This window comes from Lissotriton vulgaris, chromosome 1_2 (genome assembly GCF_964263255.1).
Source record: "Lissotriton vulgaris chromosome 1_2, aLisVul1.2, whole genome shotgun sequence".
NCBI classification, from domain to species: Eukaryota; Metazoa; Chordata; class Amphibia; order Caudata; family Salamandridae; genus Lissotriton; species Lissotriton vulgaris.
Genome location: NC_141686.1, coordinates 99,006,814 through 99,029,540, shown reverse-complemented (window position 1 = coordinate 99,029,540; position 22,727 = coordinate 99,006,814). Strand labels below are relative to the sequence as shown.

Genomic DNA, 22,727 nt, shown 5'->3' with positions numbered 1-22,727 from the left:
CTACTGACCCATCATCAGGATTCTGAGTGAGCAGGTCTGGGAGAGGGTCACTCTCTTCCTCCTGTCCCTCATCTATGGCCATGAGCAAGCTCATGTCCTTCCTGTCGACATATGCTTTGAGCCTGTTGACATGGAGCACCCTGTGGGGGCTCCTGGGAGTTCAAAGGTCCACCAGGTAGGTGACCTCTCCCTTTTGCTCAAGAATTGTGTGGGGCCCAGACCATTTGTCTTTGAGTGCTGATGGGGCCCCTGGCTCCAACACCCACACCTTCTGTCCAGGCTGATAAACAGTCAGGACAGCCTTTTGGTCATGCCAAGCTTTTTGAAGTTCTTGACTGGCCTTAAGGTTTTCTGATGCCTTCTCCATATACTCAGCCATCCTGGAGCGGAGACCAAGTACATAGTCCACTATGCTGGTTGCAGGCTTTTTGAGAGGTCTCTCCCATCCTTCCTTCACCAAACACAGGGGGCCCCTCACAGGATGCCCATACAAAAGTTCAAAAGGGCTGTAGCCAACCCCCTTTTGTGGGACCTCTCTGTAAGCAAACAGAAGGCAGGGAATCAGGACATCCCATCTATGCCTGAGCTTTTCAGGTAGTCCATGAATCATCCCTTTTAGGGTCCTGTTGAACCTTTCAACAAGCCCATTGCATTGTGGATGATAGGGTGTAGTGAATTTGTAATTGACACCACATTCCTTCCACATTGCAGTTAAGTAGCTTGACATGAAGTTTGCACCTCTGTCAGAGACAACCTCCTTAGGGAAGCCCACTCTGGAGAACACTAGGGCCCTTGCCACTACAGGTGCTGTAGTGGTCCTAAGTGGAATAGCTTCAGGATACCTGGTGGCATGATCCACTACCACCAGTATAAACTTGTGCCCTGATGCTGTCTGGGGTTCCATTGGACCAACAATGTCAATCCCCACTCTTTCAAAGGGCACCCCCACCACAGGCATTGGTATAAGGGGGGCCTTTGTTGTGCCACCTGACTTACCACTGGCTTGGCAAGTGACACAGGAGCGACAAAACTCCTTGGTATCCTCATTCATGTGAGGCCAGTGAAAGTGTGAGACAAGCCTGTCCCAAGTCTTTGTCTGGCCTAAGTGACCTGCTAAGGGAATCTCATGGGCCAAGGTAAGTAGGAAACCTCTCTGAGACAAGGGTACAACCAGCCTCCTGGTCATGCCAGGCTTGGGGTCTCTTGACTCAGTGTACAGGAGTCCATCTTCCCAGTATACCTTGTGGGTACCTGTGGCGTTCCCAGCAGCCTCAGCAGCAGCCTGCTGTCTGAGGGGTTCAAGAGAAGGGCAGCTTAACTGGTCCTTCCCCAGGTCTTCCCTTGAGGGTCCCCCTGAACCCAAGAATTCAACTTGATCAAGTTCAAACTCTCTGGGCTCAGTTTCCCTCAATTCCTGTAGGTCAGCCTCCTCTGAGACTTGATCCTCAACCTGGGGCAAGGGGGAAGGCACAGCCTTAACCCTACTGCTCCTCTTCTTGGGAGGTGTCTGGTCCATTGTTCCAGGATCCAGCACCTGTTCAGTGGGGCATTTCCTGACCTGTGACCTGGTCACAGCAAACACATGTGCTGGCAAGCCTAACATTTCCATGTGAGTCCTCTGCTCCACTTCTGACCATTGTGATGACTCCAAATCATTGCCCATCAAACAATCCACTGGGAGGTCTGAACTAACTACAACCTTCTTTTGGCCAGTTACCCCTCCCCAGGAGAAAGCTACAATTGCCATACTGTGATTGGTAGTGACATTGCTTGCATTGGTCACCAGGAATTCTGTACCTGGCATGATCTGTCCAGGGTCCACAAAGTTAGGTGTCACCATTGTGACACTGGCACAAGTGTCCCTATAGGCCTGAGCCATTTTGCCATTAATGAAAGGTGTCTGTCTGTATTTGCCCAAAGTATTGGGACTTATATCAGGGGACATATCCACATCCCCTGTACAAACAAGGACAGCCTGAGTGAGTGTACCAACTAAGTTGTCACACCCCTCAGAACCCAGGGTTAACCCTACTAAACCCTTGGGAGGTGCACTACCACTGCTGACTGTACTAGGGGGCACAGGTGCCTTAGGGGCTGCAGTGGCAGGAGTCTGCCCTCCTCCTTTCTTGGTGCACTCACTAAACCAGTGAGTTTTACTTTTGCAGTATTGGCACCACCTTTTAGATTGGCCTTCTTGGTTTTTCTTCTGTCTGGGGAGCCTGACCCCCACCCTCTTTGGGTTGTTGGGGACCTGTCGAAGACTTCTGGTCATTTTGTTCCCCCTTAGAATCTTTACCCTTCTGGTCTGCTTTCTTCTGACCACCTTGATTCTGGCCCTGGTTCTGTTTAACTCTTGTTCTAACCCATCTGTCTGCCTTCTTTCCCAATTCTTGGGGAGAGGTCAGATCTGAGTCAACAAGATGCTGATGCAACAACTGGTTCTGACAATTGTTTAAAATGTGTTCTCTCATCATCAAATTGTACAATCCTTTATAATCAGTAACCTTACTGCCCAGCAACCAGCCCTCAAAAGCCTTAGTGGCACAATCTACAAAGTCAGACCAATCTTGAGACTGAGTTTTCTGGGTTTCCCTGAACAGCACCCTGTACTGCTCAGTGGTTAGGCCAAACCCTTCAACCAGTGTATTTTTCAAGACTTGGTAATTGTTAGCATCCTCCACTCTTGTAGTGAGGAGCTTGTCTCTACCTTTACCTTCAAAGGAGAGCCACAAGATAGCTGCCCACTGACTCTGGGGAACACCTTGCACAGTGCAGGCCCTCTCCAAAGCAGTAATCCATTTGTGGATGTCATCCCCTTGTTTAAAGGGGGGCACTATCTTACCTAGGTGTTTTGTATCAAAACTCCTTTCCCTATTGCTAGGTACAATGCTGCCACCAGTGGGGACTACCCCACTTAACTGTTGCTCTCTAGCAAAGGCAAGCCTTTCTTTGGCCAGGGCAAGTTCTTCCCTTTCAATCCTCAGATTGGCTGCCCTTTCTTTAGCTTCATACACTCTCCTCTGAGGGGAAGTCATCCCTCTTTGAGAAGAGTTGTGAGAGCCATTGGTTTGAAGGGATCTGCCAGAGCCTCTTGACAGAGATCTGGCTCGTCCATTCCCAATGTTAAGCTGACCTGATAGTGGCCCTAGGGGTCCCCCAGTACCACTGTCATGTTTGCTTAAGTTGGACCTGGTTAGTCTGCTGACTTCTACCTGTCCCTTATCTGCCTCATCCCCAGAGGGATCCTCATCCTCATCCTCCTCCCCTTCTTCGTTCTCAGTTGAGAGGTGGATTAGGTCAGGGTCTCCTCTGGTTCCCTCAAGGGGAGGCATGCCTCCATCTGGATTAGAAGGGCTAAGAAGTCTCTCAGCCTTTCTGGCATCATAAGTCTCCAGGAGACCAATCAGAAAGGAGGTGGTGGGGTTAGCCCCTTGCTTAATCTTCCTAGAGGTACACACTTGTCGTAACTCATGGATGCTAAGCACAGTATATCTGGAAGGAAGGACCTGTGGAGGGTCCACTGACACAAGGGGAGACTCAGAGTTTCCTCCTTTGTCTGACATACTGTTTCTAGTGTGGTCCAAGTGATGCACCTACCTACACTATGTGTTTACCTACTGATCCCTTGCTAAGAGTTGCAGCCAAGGTGTGCTAAGCCTTGAGGAGCTGCAACAGCTGGTTCAGTAGAACTCAGAGTATTCTAAGCTAAGTTATATGTACTAACAGTACTTATGTGATCTTTCAACAAGATATTCTTAGGATACGTGTGGTAAAACAACAGCAAGCTCAAATCCCACCGCTGCCACCAATGTGAGAAGGTGGCCTGATATGCAGTGCTCACTATTCTAGTGAACACTATGTATCAGTCCAGCAACCCTTATTGATGATTGGTTGTAAGTCCACCTTATAGACCAGCTATCCTAGTAGCGTGGATACGAGCAGTCTAAGGCTAAAGACTCGAGAGGGCGTGTTAAGCCAGCTGTTATACCACACATATACCCCTTGAATACCCAGTGAAAGGACACCACACAAGTGTTATGAAAATAAACAGTTATTTATTAAGAATCACAACAGCCCTGTACTCTTTATGAGGACAGGGTACTAAGCACAAACCAAAACTCTTACAAAAATACTTAAGTTAGCACAGTATATACAAATGCCCGAGGGGCACGGAAAACCATATACTCAGAAAGTGGAATGCGAAATTACTAGCAGGTAAGTACAGTACTAATAGCCTTTGGAATCGCTAGGACTTGACTATAGAATCGTTAGATTACTTCTAGGAGACCCAGGGGACTCGGGTGCAGAGTGTGCACTCTCACGCGTGATGCGGGACAAAGTCTATGGTAGCTAGGAATTGCAAAGTTAGTGTTCTCGGGCGAACCCGACCTGGTAGGAGGAAAACGAAAGTGGATTCTGACCCTTGGATAGTGAGGCTATGCTGGGGCACCGAAATGCCGAAGTTACCTAGCCCAGGGGCTGCAGCTGCATAGGACTCAAAAGACGTCGGGATTCCTCGTAGACGGACCAGGAGCCTGGAAGAAAGAAGTTGCTGGCAGGCAACCAGTGAAGAAAGTTCGATGGATCCAAGCCTGGATCGATGGAAGATGACACCTGAAAGCAGAGGGGACCAAGTTCGAGACTACTAGCCAGTAGTCAGTGGGCACCAGGAGGGTACCGGATGGTAGCCACCTCGACAAGATGAGTGGGTGACGCTGTGATCGCAGATCTCACGGACCAGGAGGCGTTGTCGGCGACCAGGATGGAGGAGCGACCTGTCCCACGATGTATAAAGCTGTCGGCGTCGCTGGACCCAGGATTGGGCAACAAAGCCTTGGCAAATTCCAGCCCACGCGGTGAACTTAAAATGGCGTCTGGAGTGGACCAGGAGGGTCCGGGGTGCCTCTCTTGAAGAAGGAAGCAAGGGCCAGTCTGGAGCAACCAGACCAGCAGCAGTGATGTCGTCGGGCGTCGTGAAGAAGGCCACAAGCCAGCCGGCTAGTAGCCACACAGCGCGGTGAGCACGCAAAAGCAGAAGGGCCCCACGCAGATCGTGGAGATGCTGGAGGGCTGATCTTCGGTGCTGGAGCTGCTCAGGGTTGGGGCTTCTCGGACCCCAAAGCACTCACCAGTGGAAGACTCGGTGGGCTTGTTACAAAGAAGTCGTGCAGTCTTGGCGATCGTCGGTCCCTCGAGGTCTCGTCGCACTCACGGTTCTCAGCTTTGCTGTAGAGGTGAGTAGAGGTCAGAGGTGCCAGGGAAGCCGGGTCTCGTCGAGCTGGGTCGTCGGATTCGTGATGAAGGACTTGCAGCAGACCGCAGTGTTCTTAGGATGGTGCCTGCGGATGCAGGGTGACTACTCCTTAGCCACAAGGGAGAATCTTGAAGAAGGAAATCTTGAAGTCCTTTCGCAGAAAGTCGTGTCTTGATTCCAAAGATCTAATTTGAACAGGGGGCCCGCTCCCATCTTTATACTAAAAAAGGGGGCTGACCCGGTGACTAGGTCCTGCCTATGGGTGGGACTAGGAGGGGGGTGGTTACACCCCTCTGCCATGCCGGACTTTCCCCAGGCCAGGGGCTGGTGTGCCCCTGGAACTGGTTCTGACCGGCCTATGCGTAGTGAGCACCGGGGTGCCACTCAGCAGTCACCTTCCTGAAAAGCCCTGCCTACCCAGGATACACAAAACCATGTCTGGGACGGTGCTAGCACCGCCCCGGACAGGAAACCCTTTGTCCAAGCCTCCCTCGCTGGAAGGTCTCCCAGCAGCAGGAGGTCAGACTCGTGTCTGTGGTGGCAGCATCCATTTTGTGGAGCTGAGGCTTCAGTTAACTTTAACCGGGGTTCACAGTTACATACATGTCGTGTCCCTCTAGAAGGGTGGAATGCTAACCCCGTCGCCAGAATTGGCGAGGGGTTAGTATTCCAATTCGTATGACACCTTACTCGACATGTTTTGATAAAGCAATACCAAAGTTAGCATTTAACCGCGAGGATTATAATGCACTTAAGAGTATATGGTATGCGATATCATGGAACAGCTATTAGGACTTGGTTCCGCAAGCTGCAGACAGGCTCAGCTCATGCCAGAGCACCATCTCACACGATTCCAAGCACTCTGCCTTCAGGATTGTCAAGGCCTGCCATAGGAGTGACTGATAGGAATCTGTGTGTCCATTTTAGGGTTAGGTATAGGTATACTACACCTACAGCAAAGGGTGATTACACGACTTTGCCCCAGCTGTCATGCAGCCAGTTGTGTCAAATTTAGGAGGCCAGCCAGGGGTGGCATAATACATGCTGCAGCCCTGGGTACACCTATGCCCTGAGTTACAGGGTCTGATAAGGTGGCCCAGTACCAATTGGTAAATGCACCTAGGGTACATGTTGTAATTTAGAAAGAGAACAGCCAGGCTGTGGGTCTGATTGGCAGGCCCACAGCCAGAGAAAGTCGTAAACCAGTGAAACAAAAGCAAAAAATCTGGGTGATCATAGGATTGCAGGGGCGTGACCCTGGTGGTTTAACACCTGGCAGGCTCTCTGAATGCCAGGGCGGACGAACTCAGCCGTCGGTGCATGATGGATCACGAATGGCGTCTGAACTCGGACGTGGCGCAAGGTCTCTTTCAACAATGGGGAGAGCCTTGGTTAGATCTATTCGCCACAGAAGAGAACGCGCAATGTCATCAGTTCTGCGTGTTGGAATTTCCAAGGCGGCACTCGCTCGGACACGCTTTTCGCCGCGAGTGGAGTTGCGGTCTATTGTACGCCTTTCCGCCTATACCACTTCTGCCCAGAGTGCTGAAGAAGATCAGGCGCGACCGGCCCAGGTTATCCTTGTGGCTCCGGACTGGGTATGAAGATACTGGTATCCCGAGCTACTCAGCATGTCAGTCGATCCCCCGATTCATCTGCCTCTTCGGGAGGACCTTCTATCGCAGCAGCAGGGGACGGTCCTGCACCCGAACCTGTCCAGTCTCCACCTACAAGCTTGGAGATTGAGCGGCGACAGTTGAGGCCATTTGACTTGCCTCCTGAAGTCTGTGATATCATTCTGGCAGCCAGGCGTCCCTCCACAAAGTCGGTGTACGTCTGCAGGTGGAACAGATTTGTGGCATGGTGCACAGCAAAGGCTGTGGATCCTCTCTCTGCACCCCTTTCGGAGTGCTGCTCTTCCTTCTTTCCCTGGCCCGGCAGGGCTCTGCTCTGGGCACTCTTAACCGCATCGCTGCTGCAGTGATTTTTGCGCTGTGCGGCGGTTTTCGATTAACCGCGATACATGACGAGCTCAGCTCGTCATCCGCACACGTCACCCGTGGCTGATGACGAGCTCAGCTCGTCCTCAGCATTGGAGGGGTTAAAGGGTACCTTTCTGCTCTTTCCGCCTTCTTAAGGCTACCTGATCAGCCTTCCTTATTCAAGTCCCCCATTGTCAATAGATTTCTGAAGGGCATCACACACATGTTCCCTCCTGTACCCTTCGTGATGCCCCAGTGGGACTTGAATCTTGTTCTCACTTATCTGATGTGTGCTCCCTTTGAGCCGCTCCATAACTGTCCTCTCCGTCTTCTCACATTGAAGACTGCTTTCCTGGTCGCCATCACCTCTGCCAGGAGGGTGAGTGAGCTCCAGGCTCTTTCTTCTACTTCACCTTTCCTATCTGTTCATCCAGACAAGGTGGTGTTGCGTACACGACCCTCCTTTCTGCCCAAGGTTGTCACGGCCTTCCACATCGGGCAGTCCATTACTTTGCCCACCTTCTTTCCGCCTCCACATCCCTCGAAAGCGGAAGAGAGGCTCCACCGTCTGGATACAAAACGTGCGCTCTCCTATTACCTAGATCGCACACGCCAATTCCGGGTGGATGACCAACTTTTGTTGGTTACGTGGGCGCAAAGAAGGGAAAGGCAGTACACAAGAGGACCATTTCGCGGTGGATCATCTTGTGTATTCAGGTATGTTACTCTATGGCAAAAAAGGAGCCCCCTGCTGGATTGCGGGCTCATTCCACTCGTGCCACGGCGACAACAACTGCCCTGGGCCGCGGAGTCCCCTTACAGGATATTTGCCAGGCAGCGACGTGGGCCTCGCTGCACACGTTCGCAAGACACTACTGCCTGGACAGTCAAGTCCGGAGGGATGGCTTCTTTGGCCGTTCCGTCGTCCAGGACTTTCTGGTGTGATATTGGTTCGCAGACCCACCACCGGGGTTGGTATTGCTGGGGTATCTATTCTAAGGTAAGGATTCTATCACTAACGTGTCTCTTTCAGATGCACAAGTTACTACTTGTGTAACGATATATCTGTAAGAGACATTAGTTAGTGATAGATTCCTTACCGACCCACCCATCCTCTCCGTTCTGCGAACCGATATCTAGGGTTAAGGCCATCCCCTTTCAGGGCCCTAGTTTCATGGCACCAGTGTTGGTTCTATCATGGCTCTGCGTATCTGGCGCGGAAAAGCTGTGTATCAGAACTGACGTCAGCGCGCATGGGCAGCGTCTAAGTACTCCGACGACGTCATTCCGGCGCTAACGACGCCGACGACGGACGCGGAGCTGCAGACGACCCCTACCGACGCGCAGGGGTATTGCTACGCAAAAATTTCCGGATCCAGTCTGACGCCTGGGGATATTCTAAGGTAAGGAATCTATCACTAACTAATGTCTCTTACAGATATATCGTTACACAAGTAGTAACTTGTGCATCCTGTTACTTCCTCACTTCCGTCTGCGGATGCGACCCCTCCAGGAGACGCTCTCAAAACAATGGGTCAAATGTACAGGGTCGTTCGATGATCTCATAAAGATGACTCCTCAGATGGTCAAGGCTCTGCAATGCTGGATGTCTTTCCATAACCTTTCTCAAGGCTTACCATTCCTGCTTCCAGCTGCACCGCATATCATCACAACAGACGCCTCCTTGGAAGGTTGGGGAGCTTTCCTACAGAAACTGCAGATAAGCGGAAAGTGAACTCCCTTCGAAAAAGAGCTCCATATCAATCTCCTCGAACTGCGGGCGGTCTTCCTTGCCCTTCAAGCCTTTCTCCCAAGAATCAAAAATTCCCTGGTGCTCGTCCGTACAGACAACACTACCACAATGCACTACCTCAACAAACAGGGGGGGGACTCGCTCTCTGACACTCTCTCACGAGTCGCAGAGAATCTAGAACTGGTTAATCAGAAACAATATATCTCTTCGGGCGGAGTACGTTCCGGGCATGGACAATGTGCTCGCCGACTCACTAAGCAGGCAAAGGACAACGTCTCACGAGTGGGAACTGGATCAAGGGATCCTCAACCAAGTCTTCTCACAATGGGGCACTCCTTGGATCGACCTGTTCGCCACAAGATCCAACGCCAGATGCCCACACTTCGCAAGTTGGCATCCCCAGAAAGGGTCTCTAGGGAATGCGTTTTCGATCGCATCGTGCAACGTCTTTGCGTAAGCCTTTCCACCATTTCCAATGATTCCCAGAGTCCTCAGGAAATTGAAAGCAGAGCCTTGTACGCTCCTTCTGATAGCCCCAACTTGGTCACACCAACATTGGTTCACGGAACTCCACCGTCTGTCTCTGGAGCCGCCAAAACGGTTGAAACAGTTTTCGTCTCTCCTCACGATGAATAACCAGCAAGTCCAGCATCCGAATCTGACTTAACTCAAATTAGCCGCTTGGTTCCTGAGTTCAGAGACCTTCAGAATTTGAATATTCCGCCAGACTGTAGAGCCATCCTGGCTCGAGCACGAGCGGATAGTACCAACAAAACATACTGGAAGACGTTTTGCATCTGGTGTAAGGCTCAAGGAATACATCCTTTCTCTTCCTCTCCTGAACAAATATTGCCTTATCTTCTCCATCTGTCAAACTCAGGCCTTGCTCATGCTTCCGTCAGGGTCCACTTGTCGGCGATATCCCGTTACAGAAGATCTTCTTTTGGCCCTTCTCTTTCGTTTTACAGATTGATCAAACCGTTTATGAAAGGACTCTACAGGACTTTTCCCCCTGTGAAAATGTTGCCACCTACCTTGCACCTTAACACAGTCCTTAATCAACTTATGAAGCATCCCTTTGAGCCTGTACACAGGGCTGACCTGAAATACCTCTATTGGAAGACAGCCGTCCTGCTTGCACTCACCTCCGCAAGGCGGGTGAGTGAGCTCCAAGCCTTCTCAATACAGGAACCTTTTCTGCAATTCAAACAGGACAGGGTAATTTTACGGACAAATCCAAAACTTATTCCAAAAGTCCCGTCAGACTTCCATCTCACCGAGCCTGCGGTCTTGCGTTCTTGCGTTCTTACTTCCCAAATCCCAGCACTGCAGCGGAAAGGACGTTACACTCTCTAGATCTTAAACGCTGCCTGAAATTTTATATTGAAAAGACAAAATCCTTCCGAAAGTCACACCAGCTATTTGTGGAATACAGTAGGCTGAGGAGGGGCCTTCCACTCACCAAAAAAAGTATCTCTTGCTGGATTCCTGCAGCTATTTCATTTTGTTATGAACAGGCAGGGCAACCCCTGCAATCTAAAGTGCGAGCCCACTCTACCAGGGCAATATCTACATCCATGGCGCTTTTTGCAGGAGTGCCGGTCATAGACATTTGCAGAACGGCAACATGGAAGTCGCTACATACCTTCACTAGGCATTACTGCATGGATGCAGAACTCATGAAGGATGCTGCAGTGGGACAAGCAGTACTTCGTCATCTGTTTCGGTAGAGGTGAGCCCTTGTTTCATCCCTCCATCCTTCTCATGTATGCACATTTCTCTATTGTATAATTCTTGCATGCAAATGTATGTTTCTATTAGTTGCTTGATATGTTTTCTAATGACTTGCATGTCCTATACCATCCGAAATGTGCTTTGTTCATTGCTTTCTACTCTGATTCAGGCATGTGAATCTTTGAAAGACACCCCTAATACTGGACAAGAATGCGTTACTTACCTGTAACTGCAGTTAGCCAGTATTGGTGTCTTTCATAGATTCACATGCAACCCTCCCGCCTCCCCTGGAAGGGCTCACCTACTTCTCTCAGTAATACGCCTACTTAGCATTGTGCGTACAAAAATCTGAGGGACTGAGGCTCCTTCCAGGAGGGTTCTAGTGGGAGGTGACAGCTGATTGGCTCTTTTCTAGAGTTTGGTCCTTTCTACAAACGGACATTGATATGTTACTAATGTGAGGCCTTTAGGCCTATTTATCTATATGTCTATGGAACATTACTTTATTTATGTACCGGGGACTCCCATTCCGACGACGGGGAATGATTCAGGTATGTGAATCTATGAAGGATCCAATTGCAGTTATCCAATACTGGATAACTGCAGTTACAGGTAAGTAACACATTTGACATCATTGGTCTAAGAATACTTATGAAAATCATCAGCCTTTGGCTTCCAGTGTCTGTTTGCTGGCATGGTGTGGACCAAGCTCACTATCAATAGAGTATACATACCTGGATTTTTAGTTATTCCTTTCATCCAACGATGTTTTCTTAGCTTCCTTTATACTTTTTTCTTTTCCCTCTCTCAGTGATTTTGACTCCTTGGATGAGCGCTGTGTGGAAAGGACTAACCAGCTTGCATTCGACATCGCTGAGAAGGAATTTGGTATCTCTCCCATCATGACCGGCAAGGAAATGGCATCTGTTGGGGAGCCTGACAAACTTTCCATGGTTATGTATCTGACTCAGTTTTATGAGATGTTCAAGGATTCTGTATCTGCTGGAGGTAAAGATGAAACTTAGAGCAATCTGTACCCTTGTTTTGCTGCCTGGGCAGATGGGGATTGTGTGTGTGTGTGTGTATACGCATGCTCCCTTCCTGGGCTTACTTGAGATTCCATATGCTTGTAAATCATAAGGTAACATAACCTTAGCACTGTTTGCACAAAATGTAATTTATTTTCTACTTGTAACTGTTTTTTTGTAGTGTTTCTGCACACAGTGGGGTATTCTTCCCACTCCACTTTGCAGACATGAATAAATATGGCTACATCAGAAAATCCAGAAGTAGGGGAGGTTTAAGTGTAGTAGAAGAAGTGGACGCCTCTGCCCTGGATAGCTGTTGTTGCAATAGATCAGGTTTGGAACATAAACTAAATGGGCTAAGACGTGACTTCCAAGCTTACTGCAGAGGCTGTCATTAAGAAAGTGGGAGTCGCAACATGAATTTGCAAATATTTTCTGGAGAACAAACAATGAAATTGGTTTATGCTAAACTGCACACGTTTTTAGGACATGCCCTGCATGTGAGTAGGGTTGTAAAGTGGTGTGAAAAGAAAGCTGTAATATGCAAGAACTGCGGTTGTTCTAAATTTACTGCAGCATGAAATGGCCACAGATTGCTAATTTATAAACAAAGATTCTATTTTGTTTATTTATTGGCTGTCTTTGTATAGTTTGAATCCAACCCTGGGGTTTTTCTTACCGCTTGTTAGGAGATCTTAACAATTTGTTCATAAAAGTGAACCCTAGTTGTTGGTAATACCAGTTCACTCGTAGGAAAGTATGGCGAATGAGAGGATACAATAGAGTACCAGGTCTTAACTTTCCAGTCTTTTGTCGTAGTACTGGTAGTTAAATTACTTGCATATTATTTTCAAATCAATGTGATGTTACCAGAAACTGCATTTGCACATACGAGATCAGATGGCACAAAACACATTCCATCTTTCAGCTCCACCAGTTCTTGTTTTGAGTGCCTTATGAAGAATGGAATATGTGCTGTATTTAACACTTAGAAAGCAAAAAACAGAAGTAATGAATGGAAAGCGTGAGTTAAGCTCAGCCACTGATATAGATTCAGACCACATACCGGTCTAATGCCACTAAACACTCGAGCCAACCATGCACACGTCTGCTGCGATCCTGCTGCATTAAGAACATAATTTCAAAACTGTCAGGAAAGTAAATCTGTAGATGGAAACACAAGCAACAAAGACTGAGGGTGCTCAGATATGGCCCCCATAGGATCAAAGCTGCACCTTGCTGATGAGGCCCTACAAATTTGAAACAGGTCTAATATCTTGTGTTTCCACTCAGGGGATATGTGGCCTGACAATTTATACTGTATTGTTGCTATTGGAGAAAGACCAAGGCTGATTTGCATATGGTTGTTCCCTAACTGGAGTGGTATAGTGACCAAAACAGAGAATAAAAAGCCAAAGGAGTGATTGTCGGTGGCTGGGCCTTTTGCAAGTATTCCATCCATCACCTTTTGTTTCAGTAGTTCTTCCTGAATGTTATAGTTATTAAAAGAATTCTTCCCTTGGTGGACATTTTGTCTGGCTAAGCTATTTACTTTGTGGCTGGTATGAGCTACACGGACCATATCGCTAGACTTTGTTTATATCAGCTAAAGGGCTGAATGTCAACATATCTTCTGTCTAAAGAATTAGGTCGATGGGTTAGCTTATTGTTTGTTCTTTCAGAGCATCAATGGACCAATTCCCTCAATTCCTTCCTACCCATCACCACCGAAGACACAGAGCAAGCAACAAAACACTTCACAAACTGGATGGCAGCAAGTGTGGACAGAGTTCCACCAAATAAACTCACCAACTCTAAGAAACAATCTCAATACCTTAACTGGTTCACTGCAGAACTGAAAACCCAGAAACGCAACTGCAGACAGAAACAATGAAGATGGCATGCCAGTTAGACCCTTGAGAACCGACAACGATTCAAAAATGCCCTCAACCAATACCACCACCTCCTGAAAAACACTAAGAAGACTGCTCTAGCCACCCGCATCAGTGACGGCTCCAACACCAGCAAGGAACTGTTCAGCGTTGTCAAGTTCACCAACCCCTCGGCTACCGAAAACATCACCACACCCTTGCAAGCAGTCATTGACACACTCGCAGACTTTTCCACAGCAAAATCAACACCATCTACTGCTACTTCACATCCCAACCCCCTGCCAAGGACAACATCAACCTCTTCGCTCTTGCTCACCTCGTGGAATGCCTTCACAGAGAAGGAAACAGAGTCCATCATGAGATCCATCCTCTCTGGAGCCCCAGCAGAACCTTGTCCCCACCACACTTTCAACCTCTGCAATCAACCCATCAGCAAAGTACTCACCAAAGTCCTCAACTCCTCGATCACCACAGCCCACTTACCCCAGAAATGGAAATATGATGACATGAAGCCACTGCTGTAGAAGCCATCCTTGGTACGAGGAGATCCCAAGAACTACCTATTCATCTCCTTGCTCCCCTTCCCTGCCAAGGTAATTGAGAAAGCCATCAACATCCAGCTCACTGCTCATCTGGGGAACCACAACATTCTGGACACCTCCCAATCTGCCTTCATAGCAAAGCATAGCACAGAGACCGCTCTAGTTGCAGCCACGGACAGCATCAGAATGCTACTAGACCGCGTAGAAACTCCCGCACTCATCCTCCTCGACCTCTAAGCAGCCTTCGACATCATACTCCAGCACACACTGATCAACTGACTCCACTAAATCTGAATCCAAGGAGCAGTCCTCAAGTGGATCGCATCCTACGTCATAGGAAGAACACAGAAGATCATCCTCCCTCTACTCCTCGCTCCCTAAGAACATTACATGCCGTGTACCTCAAGGCTCTTCCCTCAACTCAACCCTCTTCAACGGTACATGATACATAGCCCTGGCCAGCATAGTCGGGAACCACAGACTCAACCTCATCTCCTACGCCGACGACACCCAATTCATCCTCTCCCTGACTATTGACATAATCGACCATCAAAGACAAGTTGCAAAGATGCATGAAAGATGTGGCCGTCTGATGACCAGCAATTGTCTCAAAATCAACACAGACAAAACAGAAGTTCTCATCTTAGGAAAAGGGAAAAACACCCTCTGAAACAACAAATGATGGCCATCTGAGTTAGGTCAAACCCCTGATCACGCCGACAACCTCAGCATCATCCTCGACAGCCAGCTTTCTGTGAAGAAGCAGACCAGCGCCTTCTCCTCTGCTTGCTTCCTCACCCGCTCTATGCGCAGAAAGGTCTTCAGATGGCTCCCACCCAACACCAGGGTACTGTCACGCAAGCTCTCGTCACCAGCAGAATCGATTATGGCTATTCCCTCTACGTTGGAATCATTGCCCAACTCATAAGGAAACTCCTGACCATCCAGAACACAGCAGCTAGAATCATTCCCGACCTTCCCAGACAGACGCACATGATCAGTTGCGAAAAGATGCCAGTTTAAGCTGTTCACCCACACTTACAAGGCACTACACAACAAAGAACCGGCCTTCCTCAACAAACCTCAACAAACCTGTGAATTTCCACCAACCCACCAGAGAACCGTTTCAGATCCCCCTCTCTAAGAGCTACCCAGCGCATCCGCTGGGCAAACAGCAGAGGCCGCTCCTTCTCTCACTTGGCCAAGAACTGGAACTCCGTACCACTGAGCTCAGCGCCTCACCTTCACTCCAGCAATTTCGGATGCACCTCAAGACCTGGTTGTTCAACCAATAGCAACAGCAGCGTAATCCCGCAGCATGATCCCACAGCGCTGCGCTTTACAAATCCTGATTGATTGGTTATTCTGTGTTGCACACCAGATCTCAGATTTTAGTCAATTCATTAAGGTGTTATTGCCCAAAAGAAAAGTGAATGTACCTGCATGTTCTGTGGATGTCCAAATCAAATCAGGTGTTAAAGCGCAACTACTCACCCGTAAGGGTCTCAAGGCACTTCGGAGTGTGGGGTGGGGGGTTTGCAGGTTCCAGTCCATCAAGGGGGGAGGTCTGTCAAAGAGGCAGGTTTTGAGGTTTCTTGCGAAGATGGGGAGCGATGTTATCTGTCTGAGGTGGAGCGGAAGGTCGTCTCAGGCTCTGGCCGTGGGGCAGGAGAAGGAGCGGCCTCCCGATCTGGTCTTTCTGGTGCGTGGGACCACGGCGTAGTAGAGCTGGGCTGATCGTAGGGTCCTTAGGGGTGCGTGGAATTTGATTCGGCTGTTCAGGTTTGCTGGTCCGGTGTCGTGGAGGGCCTTGTGAGAGTGGGTTAGCATCTTGAAGGTGACTCTAGCTTTGATGGGGAGGCAGTGGAGTGTGCGCAGGTGCTGGGAGATGTGGCGGTGTCTTGGCAGGTTGAGGACCAGTCTTGCGGCGACGTTTTGGATGTACTGTAGCTTGTGGGTGAGGTTTTTGTTTATTCTGGCATAGAGTGCGTTGCTGTAGTCGAGCCTGCTTGGCGTGAGTGACTGTCTTTCTGTGTTCGAGGGGGATCTAGTTCAAGGTCTTACATCGGCGAGATGGAGTTGATCTGGCAGTCCATTTTGAGCTCTGAGTCCAGGATGATTCCCAGTTGCGTGCGTGGTCTGTGGGGATGGGCAGGCTTCCAAGGGCGGGGGCCGACAGGTGTCGTTCCAGGCGTCTGGGTTTGGGCCCATGATGAGTACTTCAGTTTTGTTGGTGTTTAGTTGTAGGCAGCTGTTTTTCATCCATTTGGCGACTGCTTCCATGCCTTCTCGAAAGTTGTGTCTGGCGGTGTTAGGTTTGTTGGATAGAGCGAGGTGAGTTGGGCGTTGTCTGCTTATGACACAATGTTGAGTCCGTAAGACCTGACGATGAGGGCGAGCAGAGCCATGTAGATGTTGAAGCGAGCAGGGCTGAGGGAGGACCCTTGGGGGACTCCGCAGGTGGTAGTTGTAGGGTCCGAGAGGAAAGGGGGGGGAGTCTGACCGGCTGTGTTAGGCTGGAGAGGAAGGAGCGGATCAGGTCGAGGGCCTTGTCTTGGATCCCTCTGTCGCGGAGTCTGCGTATTAGGGTGCGATGAGCGTCTGTGTTGAACGCCGCTGAGAGGTCGAGGAGGATGAGGACTGCTGTTTCTCCTTTGTCCAGTAAGGTACGGATGTCGTCTTTTGCGGCGAGGAGGGCGATTTCTGTACTGTGTTTTTTTCTGAAGCCGGATTGGGAGGAGTTGAGGATGTTGTGCTCTTCAATGAATGTGGCGAGATGTCTGTTGATGGCTTTCTCGATGACTTTCACTGGGAACAGGAGCAGGGAGATGGGTCTGTAGTTTGAGGTCGATGGGGTGCGCCAAGGGCTTCCTCAGACTCCAGCTGGGTTAATGCACAAGATCACTAAAGGTCATTTCCAGTCCTTCCTGGTATCATCAGAAGTTGCTAGACCTTATTCTTACCTAGGATGGATGATATCCGAGATAAAGGCTGAAGCAGGGTTTCAAGATTCAAGATATGTGGTGCAGTGGGCAGGCGTCTAAATCCAAGTGCACGTCACCAGGGCGAAAAGTAATAATGGGCCTATTTGTTATAATAGAATGGATCTGATTAAACAACTTAATTTACTCCTCAAGTATAGTTTCAGTCATTGAAAATACCAGATAGTAGTTGTCGGTGAATTGTCATGTACCTTCTCTATATGCTTTTTATGCAATAAGTTTCAGGTCAAAATAAAACAGTCAAGACTTACTTCTTGGAGGGTGGTGTGGGGCTGAACTTCAAGATCAGTCAGCATATTTATCACTTAATAATTATTATGTTCAAGCAGTGTTCTTGATTTAGGAATATTTTCATTATTATGTCAATGGCCTTTAACTTTAAGAAGATTAATGGCATTCACAGTTCTTTTAAATGTGCATTTCATGTTCTCTTTGTTTTATGAATACATGTGGTTAACAGCTGATATAGTAGTGAAACTAAACTTTCTGTATTCAATGCAACCGCTTGGAGGTTCTTGTTGGCAGAATTCAGTACCTGATTAATTTGGATCGACTCCTACAAGATTTGACAGGATCTGCGTCTGAGGACCACACTTGAGTATTGTCAGCATTTGCACAGTTTGAGGCAACTGGCTGAAGTAGCGTGGGGTGGGGGCGCATGTGGTGAAGGTGCACTCCTAATGCAGGAAGCAGTGTGCAGCCGTGGTCAGTGGTAGTACATGGACTTTGGCCCTTGCAGATAAAGATCCATAGTGGGGATGGCGCAGCACTTAGGCCTTACATGGACTTATTTGCTGCTTGAAGAAAGTTCCCCATGCAGGTCTCACACAGACATTGGTGAAGGGTGAAGATGGGTAATTGACATTGCAGGTTGGAGGCTCGTGGGTCAGACATGGGCATCTGCAACTCTTAAATTACACTCCATTGCAAGGTGGAGGTACGTAGGCCTTAAATGGACATCGGGGTCACACAGCTATTCCTTCAAGCAGCATTAGCATGATAAAGCCATGCATAGAGAGAATGCAAATTGGGCTGGGAAACAGTCTTCCCTTTAGGCATCTCTGGAAAATACAGATGATATACTCGCAAGGCAATGGAGCCCAATGTTTACTTCACTAGCCACAAAATGCTTCACTCAGTTGATGGGGTATAGTTCTCAGCCCTCAAAGGAACACTGCCAAGAACTGGGCTTCTGTTTTTTGGCCATCCTCTACACCAGTATGTAGAGCTCATTGTAGTAAAGACAAATACTGTATATGCTGTGAGGGTCTAAGTGTATCCAGTCCTATGAAAGGTAGCCAAATCTAGCTATTCAAATCAAACATTTTTTGATTTAAAAAGAACAATACATTTATCTTTCATTCCACATCTGCATGGCAACCAGTTTCACATGAAACTGGTGCTCTGCGTAGAACTCCCAGACAGTCTACCATGCACAGGATGAAGTGGTTAGGTGAGTAGCCCATCATCTGTGTATGACTTGTGCTGACTTGGCCCAGTCTTTTGACAAGTCTGTTGGTTGGGTGTTGCCTTTATCAGGCCAGAGGCTGACCTGCTGGAACACGCTTGTTCCAGGCCCTGTTAGTAACAAAGGATTCTTTGTGCTTTTCACTAAAGTGATGGAAGCCAGATAATTGCACTTGGCCTTAGAAATCAATCTATGTGGACGGGCAAATGAAAGGAGCAGTGTAGGTGGACATGTAATGAGACTTTGAACTGGCACAAAATCAGAATCTGCAACCTTAATGCAATATATGTCAATGGGAAACCCAGCATAAGTACCTTTGAGTAAGGTGCCATGTACTCTTATGCACTCTTCACGTATAGGCTGGATGAATTAAATCATCAGTCATGCAACACTGCACTGATTTTTAACAGGGAGAGTTAGTTGGTAGTCTTCCCCGGAAGTAAAGACAAACCTCTACCACATTAGTGTAATCCTCTATCTACTACAACTGATAATGTCATGTCCTTGGGAAGAGTAAGTAACCACCCACATCAAAAGGAACACCACTTTGAGCAGATCTTTATCCTCTAAGAGTCTAGAACCCTGTTGGTGAGCGACCTAGTCAAATAACAAAAAGATATACATGTCACAGCTTTCCTCCACAGGAAAAAAATACTGTGCTTTCCAAAATGGTCCAATGAAGAGGAGAATTGAACTCTGAAGCTGCACTAGGTTTTTTTTATCCTACAGCGTTCTGTACTGTAGTGTGATACATGGGAACAGTTTTCTTAAGGGCTCAAGAAGCTCCTTGCTTACAGGCTTGTCGTGGGCGAAGGCCTTCCCTCTACAAGAGACATCTTGAAAGTTGTAGCAAAATGTGTTGATAATCAAGTCCCTGAGTTGATTGGAAGGTTTGGAGTAGTTTCAAACAGTGGGCCTAGGCAGTTATAACTTGACAAAACTGGGCATCAAGACTGTCCTCTGGGCTGTTATATGTTAAATCAGCATGCACCAATCATATCTAACACAAAAGTGATCATTGCTTGGGGAAATAGAGAAGAGAGGGTGTACAGCATTTCTAACACACAGAGAGAGAGAGAGAGAGAATTGGAAAATACTTCCTTCAGCCCTGACAGTACATCAGGGAAATCCTCATAACCGGACAATGAGGTGTCTACGGCAAAACTGCAGTCAAAATCATAGTTTACAACAATTACGATGAGAAAGTCCACGACCACAACCATGTCGAGTGACTGCCTCGTCTACAAATGGCCTCGTCTACGACTGTTGTCTATGATGGCCTCATCTACAACTGTGGTCGGCAATGGTCATCAGGGACAGCCTCATCTACGATAACGACTTCTCTAGTAACCTCATCTATTACTGCATCCTCTAGGATGGCCTTGTCTACGACAAAGGCCTCGTCACTAACAAACAATGTCAACGTCAGACTAGTCGTCTACGTTCACCTTGTCGACTACGATCTCGATGACCATGCAAATGATGACGAAAGTACTGCATTCATCAATGAGAATAAGACACACAATCAAGAGTAACTTAATGTCAGGAATTAAGGTTCTAATATGAGCATGTCTACATCAGTCAGTAATGTATGGAGAGGCAATGTGTGGAGCAGTTTTACCACTTTGCTCCGCCTCCAACTTCAGAGCATGGGACAGGTCAATTTAGCTCTAGTACTAGATCTACCGTGCATGTTACAGGATTACTACAAATTCTTTCTCGAGCCTGCAAGGTCACACTGTCTGATATGCCAGCATCCTCCAATGCTCCTGGCACTGAAGGAATTATCCTAGTGTCAAATATTACCATGATTCCCAGGAACGACCTGTCCCCATCTGGTGGTGATGGAGAGAAGGCTCACAACTGGTTGATTCCCCCACCAGATGACTGTTTATGGTTTCCATACCTATAGGGAACGAACGACCAAACGCTTACAACTGCAAATAAGCAATCTGTTTGTCCATACCTATAAGGAACGAACGCCCAAACGCTTACAACTGCAAATAAGCAATCTGTTTGTTCTCTTTATGATTTTAAATAGAAAAGCTGTGAGACCTATTCCAATTCATGAAATATCGGGGAGGAATTACAATCATGGAAAAGCTTGTCATTCATAACCCTGCCTAACCAGCAAGAAGACTTTTGCAACTATGCCCGGTGCTACTGTACGGGCTCCCAATTCACAAGCATCATGGGGCAGGTATATCCACCAGGTCTGGTCAGACATTGCCACATACATAGAAATTTTACCAGAAGACAAAGGGAAGAAACAAAAAAGATCCTATAGGGGGGCAAAATGTCTTCTTCAGGAAACATAGATTGTAATAAATAGATATAGCTTCAATAAGTTTCCACAACTGGCAGGTTCACTGGTCTGTAGACACCAAAGTTGATTCAATGCCACAACATTTAGAACCCGAGGAGCAAATATATCTAATATTTTTACCTTACCATGGTGACGCTCTGTTTGGCAAGCACGTCGACAACACCTGGCAAGCAGTCAAGGCTGACTGACACTGCAAGATCTTTTGTCACATCACAATTTCGAAAAAAGTACTCTTTAGAGGGACCCGCAAAAGACACATCTGTATCAAGGAGGATACCAGAAGTATCATTTATTTATTTATTTATTCAAAGTTTTATATAGCGCGAACAAGGAGGCTCTTAATGGTGCGGTTGTTGATAGGGGGAGTCCACTGAGAGCCACAATTCCGTAGTCTATGCGAGGGATGACTAGGGCTTGTACAGCAGTTTGGAAGTCCTTAGCTGGGAAGAAGGGTTTAAGGTTCCTCAAAGTGTTGATTTGGAAATTAGCTCCTTTAGTTGCTTTGCTAATGTGCTGCTGCATGTTGAGGTTGGCGTCAAGTGTGATGCCTAAGGATTTCGCGGATTCCACGATGGTGGGTTGGACGTTGAGCGCGGTTAGGTGATTGAGCCAGATTTGGGTGAGGGCGATTTTCGCAGGAGGTGAGATCAGAAGGAACTCAGTTTTCAGAGCATTTAGTTTGAGGTGATTATCGGCCAACCATGATTGGGTGTTTCTGAGTGTGGTGTTAAGAAGTTTGATGTCTTCCGGGGATTGTAGCTTGAGGTAAAGTTGAGTGTCATTGGCGTACATATGGAAGTGTACATTAGATTCTTGAAGCAAGGTGGTGAGTGGTTCCATGACGAGGTTGAACAATGTGGGGGATAGGGAAGATCCTTGTGGGACGCCTAAAGTTACAGGCACAGATGAGGACCGCACGTTGTTGATCTTGAACTTCTGAGACCGGTTATGTAGGAAGGAAGTGAACCATTTGAGAACAGTCCCGGATAAACCCATTCTGGTGTTTAATAGCTCCAGTAGGTTCTCATGTTTGACAGTATCAAATGCTGAGGAGAGATCAAGGAGGATGAGGAGGCAGGAATCATTGCGATCAAGGATTTGGAGGGCGTCGTCAATTATGTGCGTCATAGCCGTTTCCGTGCTGTGTTGCTTGGAAGCCTGATTGATGAGGGTTGAGGAGGTCAAACTGTTCCATGTGTTTTGCGAGTTGGAGTTGTACGCATTTTTCCAGCTGTTTGGCCAAGGTGGGGATATTGGTGATAGGGCGGTAATTGTTTAGGTCAGCCGGGTCAGCTGTAGGTTTCTTGAGTATAGGTGTGACTTGCCCCACCTTGAGGGAGTCTGGGATGAGTCCTTGTTGAAGGGAGCTGTTAATGATTTTAGTCCAGAGTGGGAGGAGCAGGGGGGTGAAGTCTTTTACAGCATTAGCAGGTAGGGGGTCTGTGAGGTGATTAGAGGGCTTCAAGGTGCCGAGCAGTTTTTGAATTGCTTCTTCAGAGTAGGTGTCGGAGGACATCCATGATGCGTTGTTTTTAGGTTGAGTGGTAGTAATGCTGATGGGGCTGGAGTATCGGCTTACATCATTGAGGAGATCCCTTCTTATGTTGTCGGGCTTTAGCTTAAAGAAGCAAAAAAGTCTTCACAGTGTGGAATATCGCCTGTTGTGCTGTTTGATTGTAAGGGTTGCATCTTGATTTGAGTTTTGACTAGTTCGAACAGTTTTCTTGGTCGGTTTTTTGCTTGGTC

The 22,727-nt window shown here is 47.9% G+C and overlaps 1 protein-coding gene across 10 annotated transcripts in view; it reads left to right on the top strand.

The window, feature by feature from the left end:
• Positions 1-22,727, top strand: part of MICAL3 (microtubule associated monooxygenase, calponin and LIM domain containing 3) — a 2,050,293-nt gene that overhangs the window by 707,484 nt on the left and 1,320,082 nt on the right. For all 10 annotated transcript variants that reach the window (XM_086952901.1, XM_086952911.1, XM_086952910.1 and 7 more), the window contains one exon: positions 11,535-11,731. In XM_086952901.1, the coding sequence (XP_086809027.1) occupies positions 11,535-11,731 (197 nt within the window). The remainder of the gene's footprint in view (positions 1-11,534; positions 11,732-22,727) is intronic.